This window comes from Symphodus melops (assembly GCF_947650265.1).
Source record: "Symphodus melops genome assembly, chromosome: 17".
Lineage (NCBI taxonomy): Eukaryota > Metazoa > Chordata > Actinopteri > Labriformes > Labridae > Symphodus > Symphodus melops.
The window spans coordinates 3,248,988-3,264,675 of NC_136707.1; the positions used below are offsets into that span (position 1 = coordinate 3,248,988).

The 15,688-nt window shown below is 44.6% G+C and overlaps 2 protein-coding genes across 2 annotated transcripts; one reads left to right on the forward strand and one right to left on the reverse strand.

Annotated features, from left to right (window-relative positions):
• Window positions 1–453: 453 nt before the first annotated feature.
• casc3 (casc3 exon junction complex subunit) lies at window positions 454–9,726 on the reverse strand. The gene is made up of 12 exons (XM_079365753.1): window positions 9,489–9,726; window positions 8,408–8,435; window positions 7,571–7,626; window positions 7,007–7,261; window positions 6,400–6,548; window positions 5,868–6,041; window positions 4,850–5,763; window positions 3,808–3,981; window positions 2,847–2,945; window positions 2,574–2,743; window positions 2,150–2,354; window positions 454–1,695 (listed from the first exon to the last, which is right to left on the reverse strand). The coding sequence occupies exons 1-11, from the start codon at window positions 9,681–9,683 to the stop codon at window positions 2,211–2,213; spliced, it is 2,358 nt and encodes a 785-aa protein (XP_079221879.1). The 5' UTR covers window positions 9,684–9,726; the 3' UTR covers window positions 454–1,695; window positions 2,150–2,210.
• A 1,418-nt stretch (window positions 9,727–11,144) lies between these two features.
• Window positions 11,145–15,059, forward strand: LOC306838722 (uncharacterized protein). The gene is made up of 5 exons (XM_079367068.1): window positions 11,145–11,221; window positions 11,858–11,926; window positions 12,494–12,967; window positions 13,066–13,185; window positions 13,916–15,059. Exons 2-5 carry the CDS (start codon window positions 11,913–11,915, stop codon window positions 14,883–14,885), a joined length of 1,578 nt encoding a protein of 525 aa, XP_079223194.1. The 5' UTR covers window positions 11,145–11,221; window positions 11,858–11,912; the 3' UTR covers window positions 14,886–15,059.
• The last annotated feature ends 629 nt before the right edge of the window (window positions 15,060–15,688 follow it).

Consider the following 15,688-nt stretch of genomic DNA (forward strand, 5'->3'; position numbering starts at 1 on the left):
ACGATGAAAGGCAGAAAGAGTTACAACTGTCTTTTTTTTTAAATTATTTTAAACTTAATTGAATGAAGTTTTCTTTGATCAGAATCTGCAGGAAGACTTTAGAGAACAAAATCAGGACTTGAGGGAAGGGCAGTTTGAATGCTATTGCATATTTAAAGGTCTCGATATGTACGTTATCTACCAAACTAAATTATTATTTGACTGATTGAGACATGAAGGAAACTTGCTGAAGTGCGGGCTTCTCTGACAACAGCGTAGCTGCCAGCATGCTCTCTAGGTTTTCATTTAGGTGCAGAATGGTTGGTTTTTGTTTATCAGAAGAAAGATCACCCTGAGTGAAGACGTCAGAACAGGACTAAACCTTTATCGATAGCAAACCGTTGACATTCTGTCACCTGAATAGAAAAATGAACCGCTGGAGTAGAAATGGAAAAACACACAGGAACAACATGCTCGGGGTTAATTCCAACTCTGAAAATGTCTTTTATTTATCTGTTGGGGAGGAGTTAGTCTTTTTATGAACCGCTTTTCCTCCGTGTGCCTTTAAGGGTTTAAACATGTGAAAACAAACAAAAAAGAAATCATCTCTCTCCTGCATTCACTAAGAATAATAAAAAAAAAACAGTATTCAAATCAAACCGAGTGACAGTTGACAAAAAAAGAAAACGGAAAACAGACGAAGCTAAAGCCACACTGCTTCTTTATCGATACTACTTGTCTAAATTAAATCCATCGTTAACATTCGAGGTCCCTGCCGATGTGTGTCCAATCAGAAGCTGACTGTTCTGTAGCACTTTTATTACAATACGTTTCCTGCTCTATTTTATCTCTTTATACACATTTAGATTCATATTTACATCAAACGCTCCGTGGAGACAGCGCCAACAGCTCACCATCGTTTGATTCAGCTACCTTCTACAAAACTCTGAAAACAGTTTTAATACTGAAGTCAATTCACCAACTGTCGGCGGCAGCTTCTCTCTTTAATATGACGGGGGAAAAAAAGACATTTAAAGACAATTTTAACTATTCAATCCGAGTTTTATCCCCTAAACCGTCATAAGTTTGAGATTCTTAAACTTCCAAACTGGTCTGGTCAGTGTGTGAATGAGGAGGAACATGGCAGCAGCAGTCTTCATCTGTAACATGTGGAGGTTTTTCAGGAAGCACCGGGTGGACTGAACACTCACACCGTGGATCGACTCTGCTGGAACAGAGATGTCCGTTTATTTCTGTCTCGTTAAACTTTAAAGAAAAGAGCGAGCTCACCTCCTGTTGGTCATAAACATCTGCTGTACAGTATTCAGGATTCAGTCGTGACTTCTGTTTGAACCGAACACGTCACGATGAAAAGGAGCTAACAGAAAGAAAACTTTGACCCCCCCGGTCCAAAACCGCGTACGTAACTCTGTGTGAAGAGAAATGCTTCAAAGAGGCTCTAAAGGGTTTGAACTCATCAGAGACGTTTCCAGGATCAAAGACACGTTGGTGGGACAGAACCTGCGACGCTGCGTAACAGAGCAGTCTGTGCGAGGCTCAGTCGCCTGCCACAGGCCTGAAAACAAACCAAGAAAGAAGAAGGAAAAAAAAGAAGAAGAAAAAAAAAAAAGAGTCTGATTCCACCTGCAGAGTCCGTCTTCTTGTTCCTCCTTGGGTATCTGATGGCTGCTCCTCACTGACCCTCCCATCCCGCTCCTGGATCACAGAACACAAACACCAAAGGCTTTTAAATCTCCCCTTATAAATCAGACTGCGTCAAATTTTAAAAACCTAAAAAAAAGGAGAAGACTCGACCCTGCAGTTGTCATTTGTCAACTTAACTCCTAAAAATAAATGTCTTTTATAGACACTCATCAATTAAAAAAAAAAAAAAGTGTCACAATTCAATCAAACTAACAGAGAGACACTGTCTGTCCTTCATACATTCAGCGACAGTTTACGACAAAACAACATCTGACGTTTGGAGTTTTTCTCCTTTATGATTACCAAGCTACTCTGGAGCCAATCAGAGTTCAGAATCAAACTTGATTGTGATTTAGAAACGAGCAGCATCAACATCACTTCCCGTCCGGCAGCTGAACTTTAAAGACACATTTTAGAGATTCTGATCCAGACGAGCAGAGAACGAGCAGAGGGTGGGAGATCTCACCTGTAGTTTTGCGATCCGAGTGAGGCTGAGACTGCGAGGCTGGGAGGGGTGAGGGGCGAGGTCACTCGGATGCGAAGTGCACCTCTGGAGGGGGCTTGATGGTGACGGGCTGGGACGTGCGGCGGGGGGGCGAGGGCTTGGGCTGAGCCTGCTGCTGCATGGTGTCGTAGTACGTCACGCCTCCGTAGGTCACCTGTGCCTGACCCTGTCAAACACAAGCAACCAATCAAATCCTCGGAAAACGTGTGAGCCATAGACACAAAGTCAGTGAAGTGCTGAAGGAACAAACAGCTCTTTAAAAACAAAAGACACATCTGCAGACAGCCACAGTGTGGATTTTTACGACCGACTCATCCGTACAAGCATAATGATAGTTTTTAAAAGCCGATCCTGATAAAACAAGTCATTAACTGAGCCGGCGTACCTGAGGAGTAGGGTACATGGTGGGGTACGGGAAGGTCATGACCCCCGGCGGAGGGTAGAAAGGTGGCGGCAGCAGCTGCTGTGGTGGTTGCCCTGGCGACAGGGAGACAGGAGGGCCTCCGTAGAGGGCGGGGTTAGCGATAGGGCCACCTGACTGGTGGGGATGGAGACCTGAGGAGGAGAGAGAGAGGACAGTGTCTCAGACATCTTTACCGTCACACTGAAGCTGTAATCAATGATGTCAACAACAAGTTACACTCAAACACAAACTGACCAGGGTGGGGCATGTGCATCTCTGGCTGGACCAGCATGCCTTGGGGCGGGATGGGGGCGGGGCCATCCCCGTGGGCGTAGATTGGTCCCTGGTATGACACTGAGGGAAACAGTTGGAACATTATAGTACATTTAATCATGAAGTGTGACGAGGTGTCACTGCCACAGTGACAGCTGGAGCTCGGCTTCTTTTAGAGTTTTTATGTGAAAGATTTGAGGAGCAGACTCCAACAGAAGGGTTTATGTTCAGTGCAGGATTCAGAAAGGTCTCTGAGTCCATCCACGAGTCACAAAGTGACGCTGAAAGAGCCAAGTGAAGGAGTGTGATCAAACCTCAAAGTGACTGTTTTATATTCGGATTCTTTTCACTTCCTTCATTGATGCGTATTGTTAGGACTGCACAGTGAGTCCACAGACTTTATCGTTGTCAAAGAGAAAAGACTGAACACGTTGGATTCATTGATGAACATTTTAAACACCTTCGTTTAAAGGAGAGGAAGAAAACACTCCTCAGTCTTTTGTGGTACCCGACAGACTGATGTTTGCTGACCTCTGCTGGGGAGGAGGAGGAGGAACACGTGGACGCTGTCTGTTTACTGCAGCTGTCCGAGGAAAGTCTGAAGTTCGTGTCCAGAAGGACAGTCTGAGGTCATTCTGCTCTCTCTGTTGTGTTTTGTCTGAGTGGTGGATGTGACCTTTCAGAATAGCACAAACGCCTGCACATCTACAACACGGAGCTGGCTTTAAAAACAGACTATCAATGAGGACCTGCAGCTCCAGTCAGCTGACAGGTTGGGGTTGTTTTTTGCATTTCTTAAACTGATGACAATAAGTGAACACATCAAGTCTTTAAATGACAAAAGGCACCAAAAGCTTTGTTGGGTTTTTTTAAAGGAGAATTCTTCATCCAGCTGCAGTGAAACAGGCTGTAATGCATCCTAACTCTAATGTGGTATTCTTACTTGGTTCGTAGTAGTGTCCCTCCATCACGCCCAGGTGCATGGGCGGGGCCGGCTCTGGGACGGCTCGCTGGCGTTGGGAGGAGTAGCGTTTGGCCCGGTTGGATGCGACGCCTATCTCCTCGATGCTGGAGAAGGCCGGCGGGCCGCTGGGGAGGTGCATGGTGCTGGGGAGGCCTGCAGACGGAAAGGTTACTCAAACAACACATTTCAGAGACGCATGACATCCTGTGATAGAGAGGGGATCAGTCCAGTGAAGACGTGTTTACTGATGCCTCAGCATGTTCATATGTGAATACTGAAGCTCTTTAGAAAGAGCCAATCATGACCAAGGAGAGCTGCTGAAGCTAAATATCAGCGAGAGGTTGCTCATCATCATGCCAGGCTCTCGGATGCTCCCGCAGTAAAGCTGACGGGGAGGGACGATCAAGTGTGGAGAAATATATAAAGACGTTCTGCTGACTGTTTGAGTTTTGTTACTAACAGGTGACCTGACACTGGAGTTATACATACTGATTTTAAATCATCAACATTTACTATTTTCCCCAAAAAATCCTCCTGCTGCCTCAAACTGCTGCAGACACTCCGAACCATCTCGTGAGCTCAGATGTTGCCCTTCTCAGGTCAAAGTTCAAACCCTCTTCTCTCTGTTGCTTTAATAAGAGTTACTAGATTTCATCATCCTGAGTTGGTGCCTTTGACGGTCACTCTATAGATATAGGTTTTAAAAGGTGCCGTTTTTATTCTCTGTAAGGTAGCAGAGGATATTTTCCCCACAGTCAAACTCTTTACTCCCAGAAAGAAAAAGAAGAGGTCGACCATTCTTAGGACAGTTGTGTTGTCCACGTTCACTTCTATGTCGCCTTTTTTTACAACACTATTAACTGAATGAATTCATCTGTGACATATTTAGAGGCAGAAATTTATTTTTTTGGGAGAAATAGGCAGGGGTCGTTTGTCAGGATCACGAGTGAATCCAATTCTTTCCTCAAATGACTAATGTCAAGTTAAAGTTGCAGTAAAGACACTTGGATCATGTTCTCACCTCTCATCTCAGAGCGGATATAGGACGTCGGGCTCTGGCTCCAGCTCTGTCCGGCCAGACTGAGGCGAGCGACGTCCTGGTCGAGTTCGGCCAGCGCTCCTCCTCCGCTCTGACTCGGGCCGTCGCCTGACCCCGCCCAGCTCTTCCCTCCCGCGCTGCTCGGGGAGGAAGCGTTCCCTCCGGCTGCAGACTCCTCCACAGACGGCTGTTTGCTGCCCAGATCTGCGGGCCGGGAGCGAGTCCTGCGAGCCAGCGAGTATGATTTACGCTCCACGGGTCGCTCGGTGGGAGGGGAAGCCTCCCGGTTGGGCGCTGCGGGTGCAGACGAGTGCGGCGCGGGGTCAGAGGTGGAGGAAGCGGCAGCAGCCGACCCTTGTGCTGTTCTGTCCGTGCTTCCTCTTTGATCCTGCTGATGTCGCCGTGGCGACGCAGACTGGTAACCACCGGGCTGTGATGTCACAGCTGTGGTTACAGCGCTGATGTCCTGATCCCTAACGCCTCCATGGCTGATTGTAACATCCTCGATGACCACAGAGGGGCCGCCCCTGCCCCCGCCAGCCCGCCCTCCTCTGCCCACCCGCTCTCCCACGGGGTCGGGCGGTGCCCTCGGGCCCTGGCGTTCTCTGGGATGCGTCTGGGCTCCTTTGTATTCGTTGTTCCTGTACTGGGACTGAGGCGGAAGGTGCATCTGACTCTGATGGGGGGGTCTGCTGCGGGAGGGAGGCGGTCTGGAGGGGTTGCTCGCCCGCTGAACAGAGGAGAGAGGGACAGAGGGAGGGGCCGTAGAGGATGGATGATTGGATGAAGGTTGAGGAGCCCCTCCTCGGTTCAGACCGCCGCCGCTCTGCCAGGATCGGACCGGTCGCTCTCCTCCGTCCCTCCACCGCTTGTCTCTGTTGGGAGACATGTTCTGTCTGCAGGAGGACACAGAGACATTTAGACTCAACGCTGATGGGAAACAAACTTTGAGAAAAACAAGTGTCGACTCTGTAAACGGCTCGATTAAACGCCGCCTCACCTGGGTCGGCGCTGCCGGTACGTTCGCTCTCCGTGTCCTCCACCGTTCCGGATGTCGTACCCGTACATGGCGATGAGCTCGTCGCGGCTCTTGGGCGCCTGCTCCTCCTCCCTGAACTTGTCGTGCTCCCAGCGACCCTCGTCCTTCCACAGCTTCCTGTTGCGACCTTTTGGTCTGAGACATGAAGAAACATGAAAAGCTGCGCAGTGACACGAGCCGAGACGAGGATCTGACGATCCGCTCAGATGTGCAGAACAGGTTTAAAATAAACATTTAGCCCACAGCGAATACCTAAAGTAGGTTTTTATTCATCATGACTCATCTAATAGGAGCTTTAACGTTGGATGAATTTTTACTGTTCGTCATCTCTTCCCTTCAAACGTCACCTGAACAAGTCTTACAAAATGCAACAACAGGTGACTGTGCCAACCATCCCCGGTCTTTAATTCAGCGTGAAGCTAAATGTGTATCTGCTCAGCGGCGTTTGAAGATCAGACACACTGGAGGCTTTTTAAATGGAGGATGTTTGTACCTCTCCTCCTCCTGAGTGTTTCCTCTCACATCGTGCTCGAAGAACAGACCCTTCCTCGGGATGAAGGCCGGGTTCTTTCGGTCCTCGTCATCGTCCAGCTTCTGACCCGGTTTTCCTCCCGGCTTCGTCTCAGGGTCATCTGTGGACTCCTGTGTGTGTTGATGAAACAGAGACAGACACAATGAGGGGGGTGTCTACACATCAGAGCAGAATGTATTTTATGAATCAAGGTTCAAGGTTCTTTATTTGTCAAATATGCTCCATGTTAAACATACAGCACAGATGAAATTGCAATCCCCCCAACCCCCAGTGCAAACCTGCAGTAACAATGAAGCTTTTGTAACAATGTCAGCTGCTTTTTTACACTTTAAGTTAAAATAGAAAGAGAGACTCATCTCTAACTACTGTGTTCATTATCATGATGCAGGAGTGATGTGGGCTCTAAATGTTGGACTGATGGAGTAAAAGCGCTGCTGCTGTTCAATGTAAACCTGAAGGTTATTTCAACACATTCCGAGACTTTGATGCAAACTGAACCACGTCCACGTCTGCTCACTGGACGTCTTCGCACCCTCGACATAAAGCATGAAGGGGGGCAGAGTCTCACCTGTCCGTCACCGCTCTGTCTCTCTCCGGCCAGGTTTTCCTTTTCCTCTGCCTTGCTCGTCTCCTCTTTACTCTCTTCTCGCCTTTCTTCCTCGGCCTCTACCTCCTCTTCCTCGGCCTCCTCTTCCCCGTGATGCTTCTCCTCCTCCTCCTCTTCCTCTGGTGGGACATCTGCAGCGGACGGTTTGGACTCGCTGGTTGCTGCAGGAGCCTCTTCATCGCTGACATGTTCAGCCTCCTCTTCCTCCTCCACTCCCTGAGAGGAAACGGGGTTACAGTCACTTATCACTGATGGAACCTTTGTTCAGCAATGAACATTTTTTAAACCAGTTTACTTTGTTTAAGAGGCTGCTGAGGCTGTTTTCCAGCATTACTACACAATGTGACAAAGCAAATCCTGTCTGGGCTTCCTCGACAGGAAGCTTGCCTCGAGATAATTTCATTATTGGCAGCCCGTTGGTGAAAGTGTTTGTAAAGTTAGTGGGCGTGACCGAAGCACGGCTGGAGCTTTGACAGGATGTGACTTCAGTTAAACGTGTTGAGTGGCGTGCAGCTCGTGCGTTACCTCTGAATGGGAGCCGTTTTCCTCTGGATCGGCGCTGTCATAGTCGGAGAGGACCGCTGGACAAAACAGAATCAGAATCCTTTTTTATTGCCAAGTACATACACGAGGAGCCACAAAGATACATCTTTATAAGTAAACATTTGGAGGCTTCAAAGCAGGCAACCTGAACACAGCAGCAGGTTGGATACGGTTTGGCGTTTGCTAATACTTTTTAAACGCCACTGCTGCCTGAAAGTTGCCTGACTCACTGCGAGTCATTAAAATCGACTGATTTTAATGACCCTGGACTTCGGAGGAGGCGATACATGACTTTAAACGAGCAGGTCGACCTCTGGAGTTGGAGACGCTAACCTGTGACAGAGCCAGGCCATGACAAACCTCCAGTCCCTGACACGGAGACACAGAGCCCTGTGTGAAGGACCGTCTCGCCAAAGCACAACATGACCTGCTGCCATCAGTGTGTACTGTTACTGATGACTCTGGCCGTGGCCCACGTGATCATGCTTCTGTTGCCTGTAGCGTCCGTGTCTTAACACGGGACAGCTCACTGATCAGGGAAGGTTCAGCATGTGTGGCTCTGACAGGAAGTGAGCCGTGCCCAAATACGTTGTGATTTGGCCGGGAGATATGGGAAGTATTGGTACTGGATTTTGTTAACCATCCCTTCAGAACATCATACAGAATATCACCATGTCTTCAGCTATTTGTTCTGCAGTTGGTTCTATTCGTCACACTGTTGAAGATATATTTACCGCCTTTTAATCTCGCTGATTGAAACAACAGCTGTTTGGCCTTCTCAGACTGTGTGCTGTTTGTAAGAACTGATGAAAGTCTTACCTTCGCCTACTCCTCCATCTTCACTCTCCTGCAAAGAGAAAAAACACAGATCAGTATCGCTACCAAATGTTGCGTCTGGTTTGTATGTTTTGGAGGATAAAGGACTCTTTATGTAACCTGATTAATTACCTCCTTTGATGTTTTTAATTGTTATGTTTTATAGGTCTGTTTTTAACCCTGCTTGTAAGGTGTCCTTAGGGTTTTTTGAAAGGCACCCATAAACAAAACGTATTATTGTTGTTGTTGTTGTTGTTGTTACATCTCCACCTGGTACAATCTTTTAAATAACTTTATATGTTTCACCAGACATATGCGTGTCTTTCAAGTGAATATCTGTTCACTACCAGAGAAGGGGATTTAGCTGACAAGTCATTCAAAGGGAGTGAAGACCTCTCCTTCTGGTAGTCCTCTCTCCCCTCGCGGCGTTAGCGCGTGCTGGACGTGGCACGCTGACGACACGGAGCGGTAGGTGGCGTTAGCGTGGCCTAGCTGAACAAGAAAAAACCCAAAACCAGAGCCGATAGATCAACTACCTGCACCTTCTAATCTGATCACAAGCGGGCAAAACTGTATTTGTTATTGGGAACAAACAAGCTCCTTTAATAAGAGGGAGAGTAACACAGAGCACTAATAGTGTAGGTGTTATGGTGAAATCTGCGTCCCTGTAAAATAGGTTCCAAGTGGCGCCTTTTCGTCTACGTTTCACAACGAGAGACCAAATAAAAGCGTGATTTTGACTTTATTTAGCTTGTCCTGTCTGTGTCAAATACAAAAAGATGAATCGTAGTTTTAAAAACAGGTTGTTTGTTTTATAATGGGTGTTAGAGCAGAATCGAAGAAGCGAGCTTAACTAACGTTTTATAACCGTCAAAAAGCGAACTTGTCGGAGTCTGTTTTTTAAGCTCCACCTGACCGAAAGTCAAGCAACTGATACCGGAGATATTTACTCGTACTACACCCTTTAGAAGTGAGGAATTGTCCCCCCGGGAGAAGTTTGAAAGGAAGCGGCATCTGTCGGTGCCCCGGGCCGGGAGACGTTTCCGTCGTTCGGCTAGCAGAGCGTACGGAGCTCGTTACTCACACACTCGGATTCCGCGGCGCTTTTCGCCTCCACCCGGGTCACCGTCGGCTCCGGCGGTTCGGGTTCTTTCCCTCGGCTCTTAGTAGCCGGAGACCCAGACCTCCCGCTATCCGAACCAGAACCAGAACCGGACTCATCGTCGTCGTCCTCGCTGTCCTGGGACGCGCGCTTCCTCCTTCGCCGCCGGTCCGCCATCTTAAGGTCTCGAATGCCTGGGAACCGGAACAACGCAATGAATTGTGGGTAGACGAGTTCTTCTTCGCCGACGCATAACGTCATCGTCAAATACACTTTTTTAAAATACTGCCATCATGTGGAAGTAATTTCATAATTTCATAGCTGAATGGCCTTGAGCAACATTTAAATGATCAGTTCTATTTATTTGGGGGGGGGGGAAGAAAGAAAAAAGCAATGTAGACACAGTAAGTAAAGCGAAAGCATCAGTTTAAAGGTGCACTATCGAGTTTTGGTAGAGAAATGTGAAAAGTGAAACCATTGAAATGGGATACATCATTACAGGGAAAGGGGGGACTTTCCTTCTGTCTAGTCAACATTTTCACGTTTAGTTTCACTTTTGTAATGATGAGTTTTAATGTTTCCCTCCATCAAGGATGCATGAAGTCACTTTGAGAAAAGGCTTGGTGGCTAAAATAAAAACATACATACAAAAGAACATTTTGTGCTTTATAGGATACAGTTGGGACCACAGAAGCCAACTGTGCAACAAGTCAGAAAAGTAGCCAACCTTTTATTACCTTTTGGTTGTTCTTTTACACAACAGTGTTTCTGGTCTAAAAACAATTCTTGAAAACAGATCCCAGAGTGCAATCTTTTTGAAATGGCAACATCTCCGTCGCCAATGTAAACCAATGAAACATTTTTCTTTCCAAAAATGGATCTTACACACATGCGCATTGTGTGTAAAATCTAGTTGTGGCTGCGTGCCATATTTGATCTTCACTCATGCACACATGTAGGTGGACCACACCAACTCTGTGACTAACTTTGCATAGAGGACCATGATGAACATGAACAAACTGAAATCTGTTAATTATGGTTTAATTTAGTTTGTGTGATACCAACAAATTGTTCTAAACTTTGTAACAGGGTGTGACGTGTCAATGCAGCACAAAGATCTAACAGTTAGTTAAAGAACGTTGAAGAAAGCTGAAGTTCCCCCGCATTACTTTAAGTATAGTTTAGTATGGGACTTCAGAAACTTAAGGTAGCAGCAGGCCTGCAATCTGTGAGCAGATGTTCTGAAGCAGTAATGGAGCGCTCTCTGAAAGATATAATGATGCCTGATGTTTGCAATGTCGTGCTGGTTAAAAAGACAATCTCTCAATTGTATGTTTGTATGTTGACGTTCGTTATAGACTTGACCATCTCTTAAATGAAGTATTCATGTCTTTGCTTACATGATAACATGATGTCTACATTTAGTTTCACTTTTGTACATGATGATAAGTTTATCTTTATCCTATCAGGCTTAATCTGTCTGACCAAAGCTTTTATTTTCCACAAACCTTGCACAAAACAACGATTAAAAGGTATTGATCCTGATTTCCTTTCTTACTTTTGCTTTCACTTAGCTGACAGCACAGTATGTAACCCAACTGGAAAAAGCCTTGTCATGCTGGCTCCATCCGCTCGACATATAAGCATCGTGTCAGAGAGGATAAAAGCCAGAGACAGAGAGAGATGAGCAGGAGAGAGGAAGACAGCAGTGTGTGGTAAGCTCTGGTTTTATGCTCAGATTGTTTTAGGGCATGGCACATTTATTTTAATCATTTCTCTTTCCCTACATTAGACATGTATGTTTTTACATGGATATTATTTATATTTCTACTTCTTCAAGCATCATACTTTATATTTAAACCCTAAAGTTGTATCTGCAGGTTTTTTTTTTTTTTTTTTTTGTATCTGCACATGCTTCATTGTGCAGGATTTACTTGAGCTCAATTTAACCTGAGCGGCTGTTACGCGGCAATATTGTAATGATTCATGGTGGCCAACTATTGATATCGTTTTTAATACTGGTATATTAATAGCAAGTATTATTTTTTAGTTTTTGATGGCTGAAGAAGTTGCAAAGTTCAATTTAAACAAGTTGCACTAAAACAATAACAGTTCAGATTGAGGTGCATGCAGCCTTTTGAAGGGTTTTACTTTCATCAGTGTTGTTCACAGACTGAGCTACACTGTGTAGAAATAAGAAGACTAACATGAGATGAATGAATTGAGAACATTTTCTTATTTGACAAAATAGTTCTTGATTATGTTTAATTTTGTGGACATAAAATGCTGTTAAAAAAAAACATATGACCCTCATTTAAACAATCTCATATCTGATGCATTTTAATCCTCAGAGCGTACAACTAACAAGGAATCAGTCTGCAGAGGCAAAAGATAAGACAGACAAAGATGTCGGGAAAAAGGTGAAGTTAAGTTTCCTTCTTCTGCTACAAGACGTGAATTTTAAAGTCCAAAATATGGGCTATAAATCTATGTTTGAATTATATTTTAACGAGAGCTTCAACAGAAATCAGTGTTTGTTGTGAGCCGGAGTGGTGCATCTCCTCTCTGAGCTGTTACGGCTCTCCTTCTGTATTTACATTTATACATTACACGTTCATCCAAAATGATTAAATCATCAATTCTTAAAAATAAACACAATTATTAAAAAAACGTGCATTATCACAAGTAAAGACGAATGTTTTGATAATGCTGTGGATTGTGCATTCATATTTCCTCCCTGCATCAGACATGTGTGGGGCCTGTTCGGTTGCTTATTTTGCTTTTTTTTTATTTCCAAGGTTGTCAAAGCACTTTGTGCATTCCTGTTAATATGATTAACAACCACATTAATTGTCTGGCTGTGTCATGAATGAGTCATTCTGTGTTTTAAAAAAAACCTGTTATGTGTTATTGCTGCAGCTGAAAATGTGGTCCTATCTATCAATTTGATAAACTGACATTCATGATCAGATTGTTGTGTGTGACAGAGAGAACCTTCAGGAGGCCTTGAGCCTGTACATCTCAGACACTCTGAGCCTCACTGACACAGTGAGAGGATTTTGTGAGGATGTCTCTACGTGGATGGATTGCAGGAAGACAGAGCTGAAAAAGATGAACAAGCAGACCAACCATCAAGAGTTGGCTGAAGTGCTGAAGTGCACGCTGGGAGGTCTGGAGACGCTCACCTGTTTCCTGGATGCAGTGGAGAAGCTTGCAGTCTCATCACTTCACGTGTTCATGACAGAGAAGCAGGTGGTGATTCATCTGCCAGCAGGCGTCAGCCTTGAGCACGTTCTGATCGTCATCGTTGCTGCCAGGATGATTTGTCCTCTGCTCCTCGAGTTTAAAAGAGATCAAAACACCTTCTTCCTTCCCAAAGTTGAAAATGTAGAGGTGTTGGCGTACCAGCTGGACCGATACATGCAGACCACCCAGAGGATCTGTGACATTTTACATAATTGGTAAACACGCTCTTTCTCACAATATTGTGAACGTTTTTCAGGATAACAAACAAACAAACAAAAAAAAACACCACTTTGTAAAAATCCTATTTCTACAGCTCGTTTGATGATGACGCTCCAGAGCGGAACAATAACGTTGTCGTAGACCTGGATGAGGATTTGCCTGATGATGAGGTCGAGAGGATGCTTACTCGCATTCATCAGCTCATTGAAATCAGGTCAGTATCATAAGAAATATTAATTCCTGATTGAAGAAAACAGGCATTTGCTCTTGAATGGAAATACAATGCTAAAATTGGAAAAAATTGAAAAAAGTTTTAATGTTCAGTAGGCTGCAGCTATCGCTCTTCTGGCTATAAAATAAGTCTGAATACTTATTAAGGCTTGATTGTTACACATGATTTGATGTGTTGCTGACTTTACTAAAAGGTGGTCATGTTTTAACCATTTTCAGGTGATAAAGGCCTGCGTCAGCTCGATTTTTCTAGTTGATGCTAAAAGGTCAACGACAAGTTTGTTTGAGACATTTCCAATATAGTGATTGATCATCACCATTAGGACACAAAATTCTGCTTCTTTTTTACAAAGTCACATCACTTGTTAGCTTCTGGCACCTCTTAAGCTCCACCCCTTGTCCAAATAAGGTCACTATAGGGCTCATTAAAGAAAACAAACAAACAAATGGATTCAGTTTGAACCCAATACTGGTTGCCATGGTGATGTCTTCAACAAGTGGCAAGTTCTGAATGCTGTTACAAAAAATACAGCCATTATTTACTGGTAGATTGTTGCATCAGTGAGGGATCTTGTTTGGCATTGGCAGATTTTAAGTTTACCACTAAAAACTATAAATGAGGTCGAAATGATCACAGCCTTGAGGAGGTCGTTTTCATGTTTAACACATTTCCCTTTTTTTTTTTTTTTTTCATTTTTCAAATATGGTTTCAGGAATGATCTGCCCTTCAGGATGGTGTTCTTGTTCCATGGAGTGCCGTGTTCTGGCTTCATGGATGACTTTGTGAAACGCCAGCCCATGATGCTGCAGTTCCTGAAGGACCTGGAGGGGGTCGCAGTGCAGCTTGACTCTATGAATAAGGGGGGGAAAATCTCTGGCGTGGTGTCGAGCTCGTTGGGTGCTGTTGGAAGTGGTCTCTTTATCACTGGTATTCTTTTAGCCCCTTTCACTGCAGGCGTTTCCCTTGCTTTGACACTCGGTGGATTCGGACTGGGAATCACTTCCGGAGCCACCACTCTAGTCACCGTACTCACAAAGTTAGGGGTAAACTTGACACAGCAAAAGAAAGCTGACGAATTCTTCCAGAGCTTTATGGATGATGTACAGAGTGTTCAGGATCACCTGCAGAAGGTGATAAGTCAACAAGTCATGAAGGTAGAGCCAAATGTTCTAGAGTACTTCAGCGATGGTTTCGAAGTGGCAAGTAAACTTTTCTCTATCAAGGATCGATTTTCTTCTGTGGTTAAAGCTGTTTCTGATTTTAAAGCTTTAGAAAGCGAGGAGATGGTGGTCACTGCTGGTGAGGTGGCGCTCCAGGAAGGCCGAGCATTGCGTGATGTGCCCGCATTGGCATCAGAGATCCCAGAGGTAGCGATGGCGACTGTCAAAACTCCTCTCAGAGCGCTGCCTGCCATCGGGTTGAATGTTTTATTTATCGGCATGGATATCTTCTTCATCTGCAAAGACAGCATTGAGCTGGCAAAAGGCAGCGAGACTGAGCTGTCAAAGTTGATCAGAGCCAGATCGGCTCTTTGGAAGTCGGAGATCGACTCGTGGGAGAAGATTTATGACTCCCTGAGCAAAGGTCTGCAGACATCTGATGAAAAACGTGCCATACTGGAGTCACCGTTTTACTGTGGAGCTGATATCAACCAGGAAGAAAGCAACATTGTTTGTATCTAATCAAGTGGGCTTCAAACAAAAGAAGATATCCATGCCGATACAGTAAAATACCAATACAATTCTTGAATTTCCCTCGGGATAAGTAAAGTATCTATCTATCTATCTATCTATCTATCTATCTATCTATCTATCTATCTATCTATCTATCTACAAGAATACCTCACAATACAATTAAAAAATGATACAAATTGAACAATTTAAATATTTATCTCAGTACTCTAACTTCAGTAGCTGAAGAAAAGGGGCGTACAGACATGGTGGGAAACAAGTCAAGGTTTGAGGTTTGGATGTGTTATGTTTCAAAACAAGGATGTCGATAGGAGGTGAGCTAACATGCTAAAAAAATAAATAAATAATGCAAGAGACCGATGAACGACACATCCGACCCATGTGAAACAGCTACACCACATACGGTACCGTAACTTGAGCGCGTTGTTCCATCCCTCGTTGTGTATTCATGTCCTGCTCTGTGGCTTTTACAGTATTACATTGTGAAAAGGGAACAAGGCACTTTTTGCAAAGCTTTGAACCACATATATTCATATCAACTATTAAACTGTTGTAGGTGGATTCTAAGACATTCAAGTCTTTGTTGAGAGAAATATCTGTTCAAATATTTCACTCTGTCCATGACGGTGAAGACACGTGTTCTGTTACCGGTCTGTGTTTAAATACCAAACCTTTGCCTCTATGCTGATGACTGTCATGTATGCATCTAATATGCAGTAATGAATACCTATACACTTATAATCATTATGGGAAATAAAATTACTGTTACTATTTGCACCTTAATAAAGAAACAT

Coding starts and splice junctions, on each gene's coding strand:
- casc3 (XM_079365753.1), bottom strand. CDS start 9,683: ATGGCGGACCGGCGGCGAAGGAGGAAGCGCGCGTCCCAGGACAGCGAG. Junction 6,549..7,006: donor GACAGAGCGGTGACGGACAG/GTGAGACTCTGC, acceptor CAACACACACAG/GAGTCCACAGATGACCCTGA. Junction 5,764..5,867: donor TACCGGCAGCGCCGACCCAG/GTGAGGCGGCGT, acceptor GTCCTCCTGCAG/ACAGAACATGTCTCCCAACA.
- LOC306838722 (XM_079367068.1), top strand. Junction 12,968..13,065: donor TGTGACATTTTACATAATTG/GTAAACACGCTC, acceptor CTATTTCTACAG/CTCGTTTGATGATGACGCTC. Junction 13,186..13,915: donor CATCAGCTCATTGAAATCAG/GTCAGTATCATA, acceptor ATATGGTTTCAG/GAATGATCTGCCCTTCAGGA.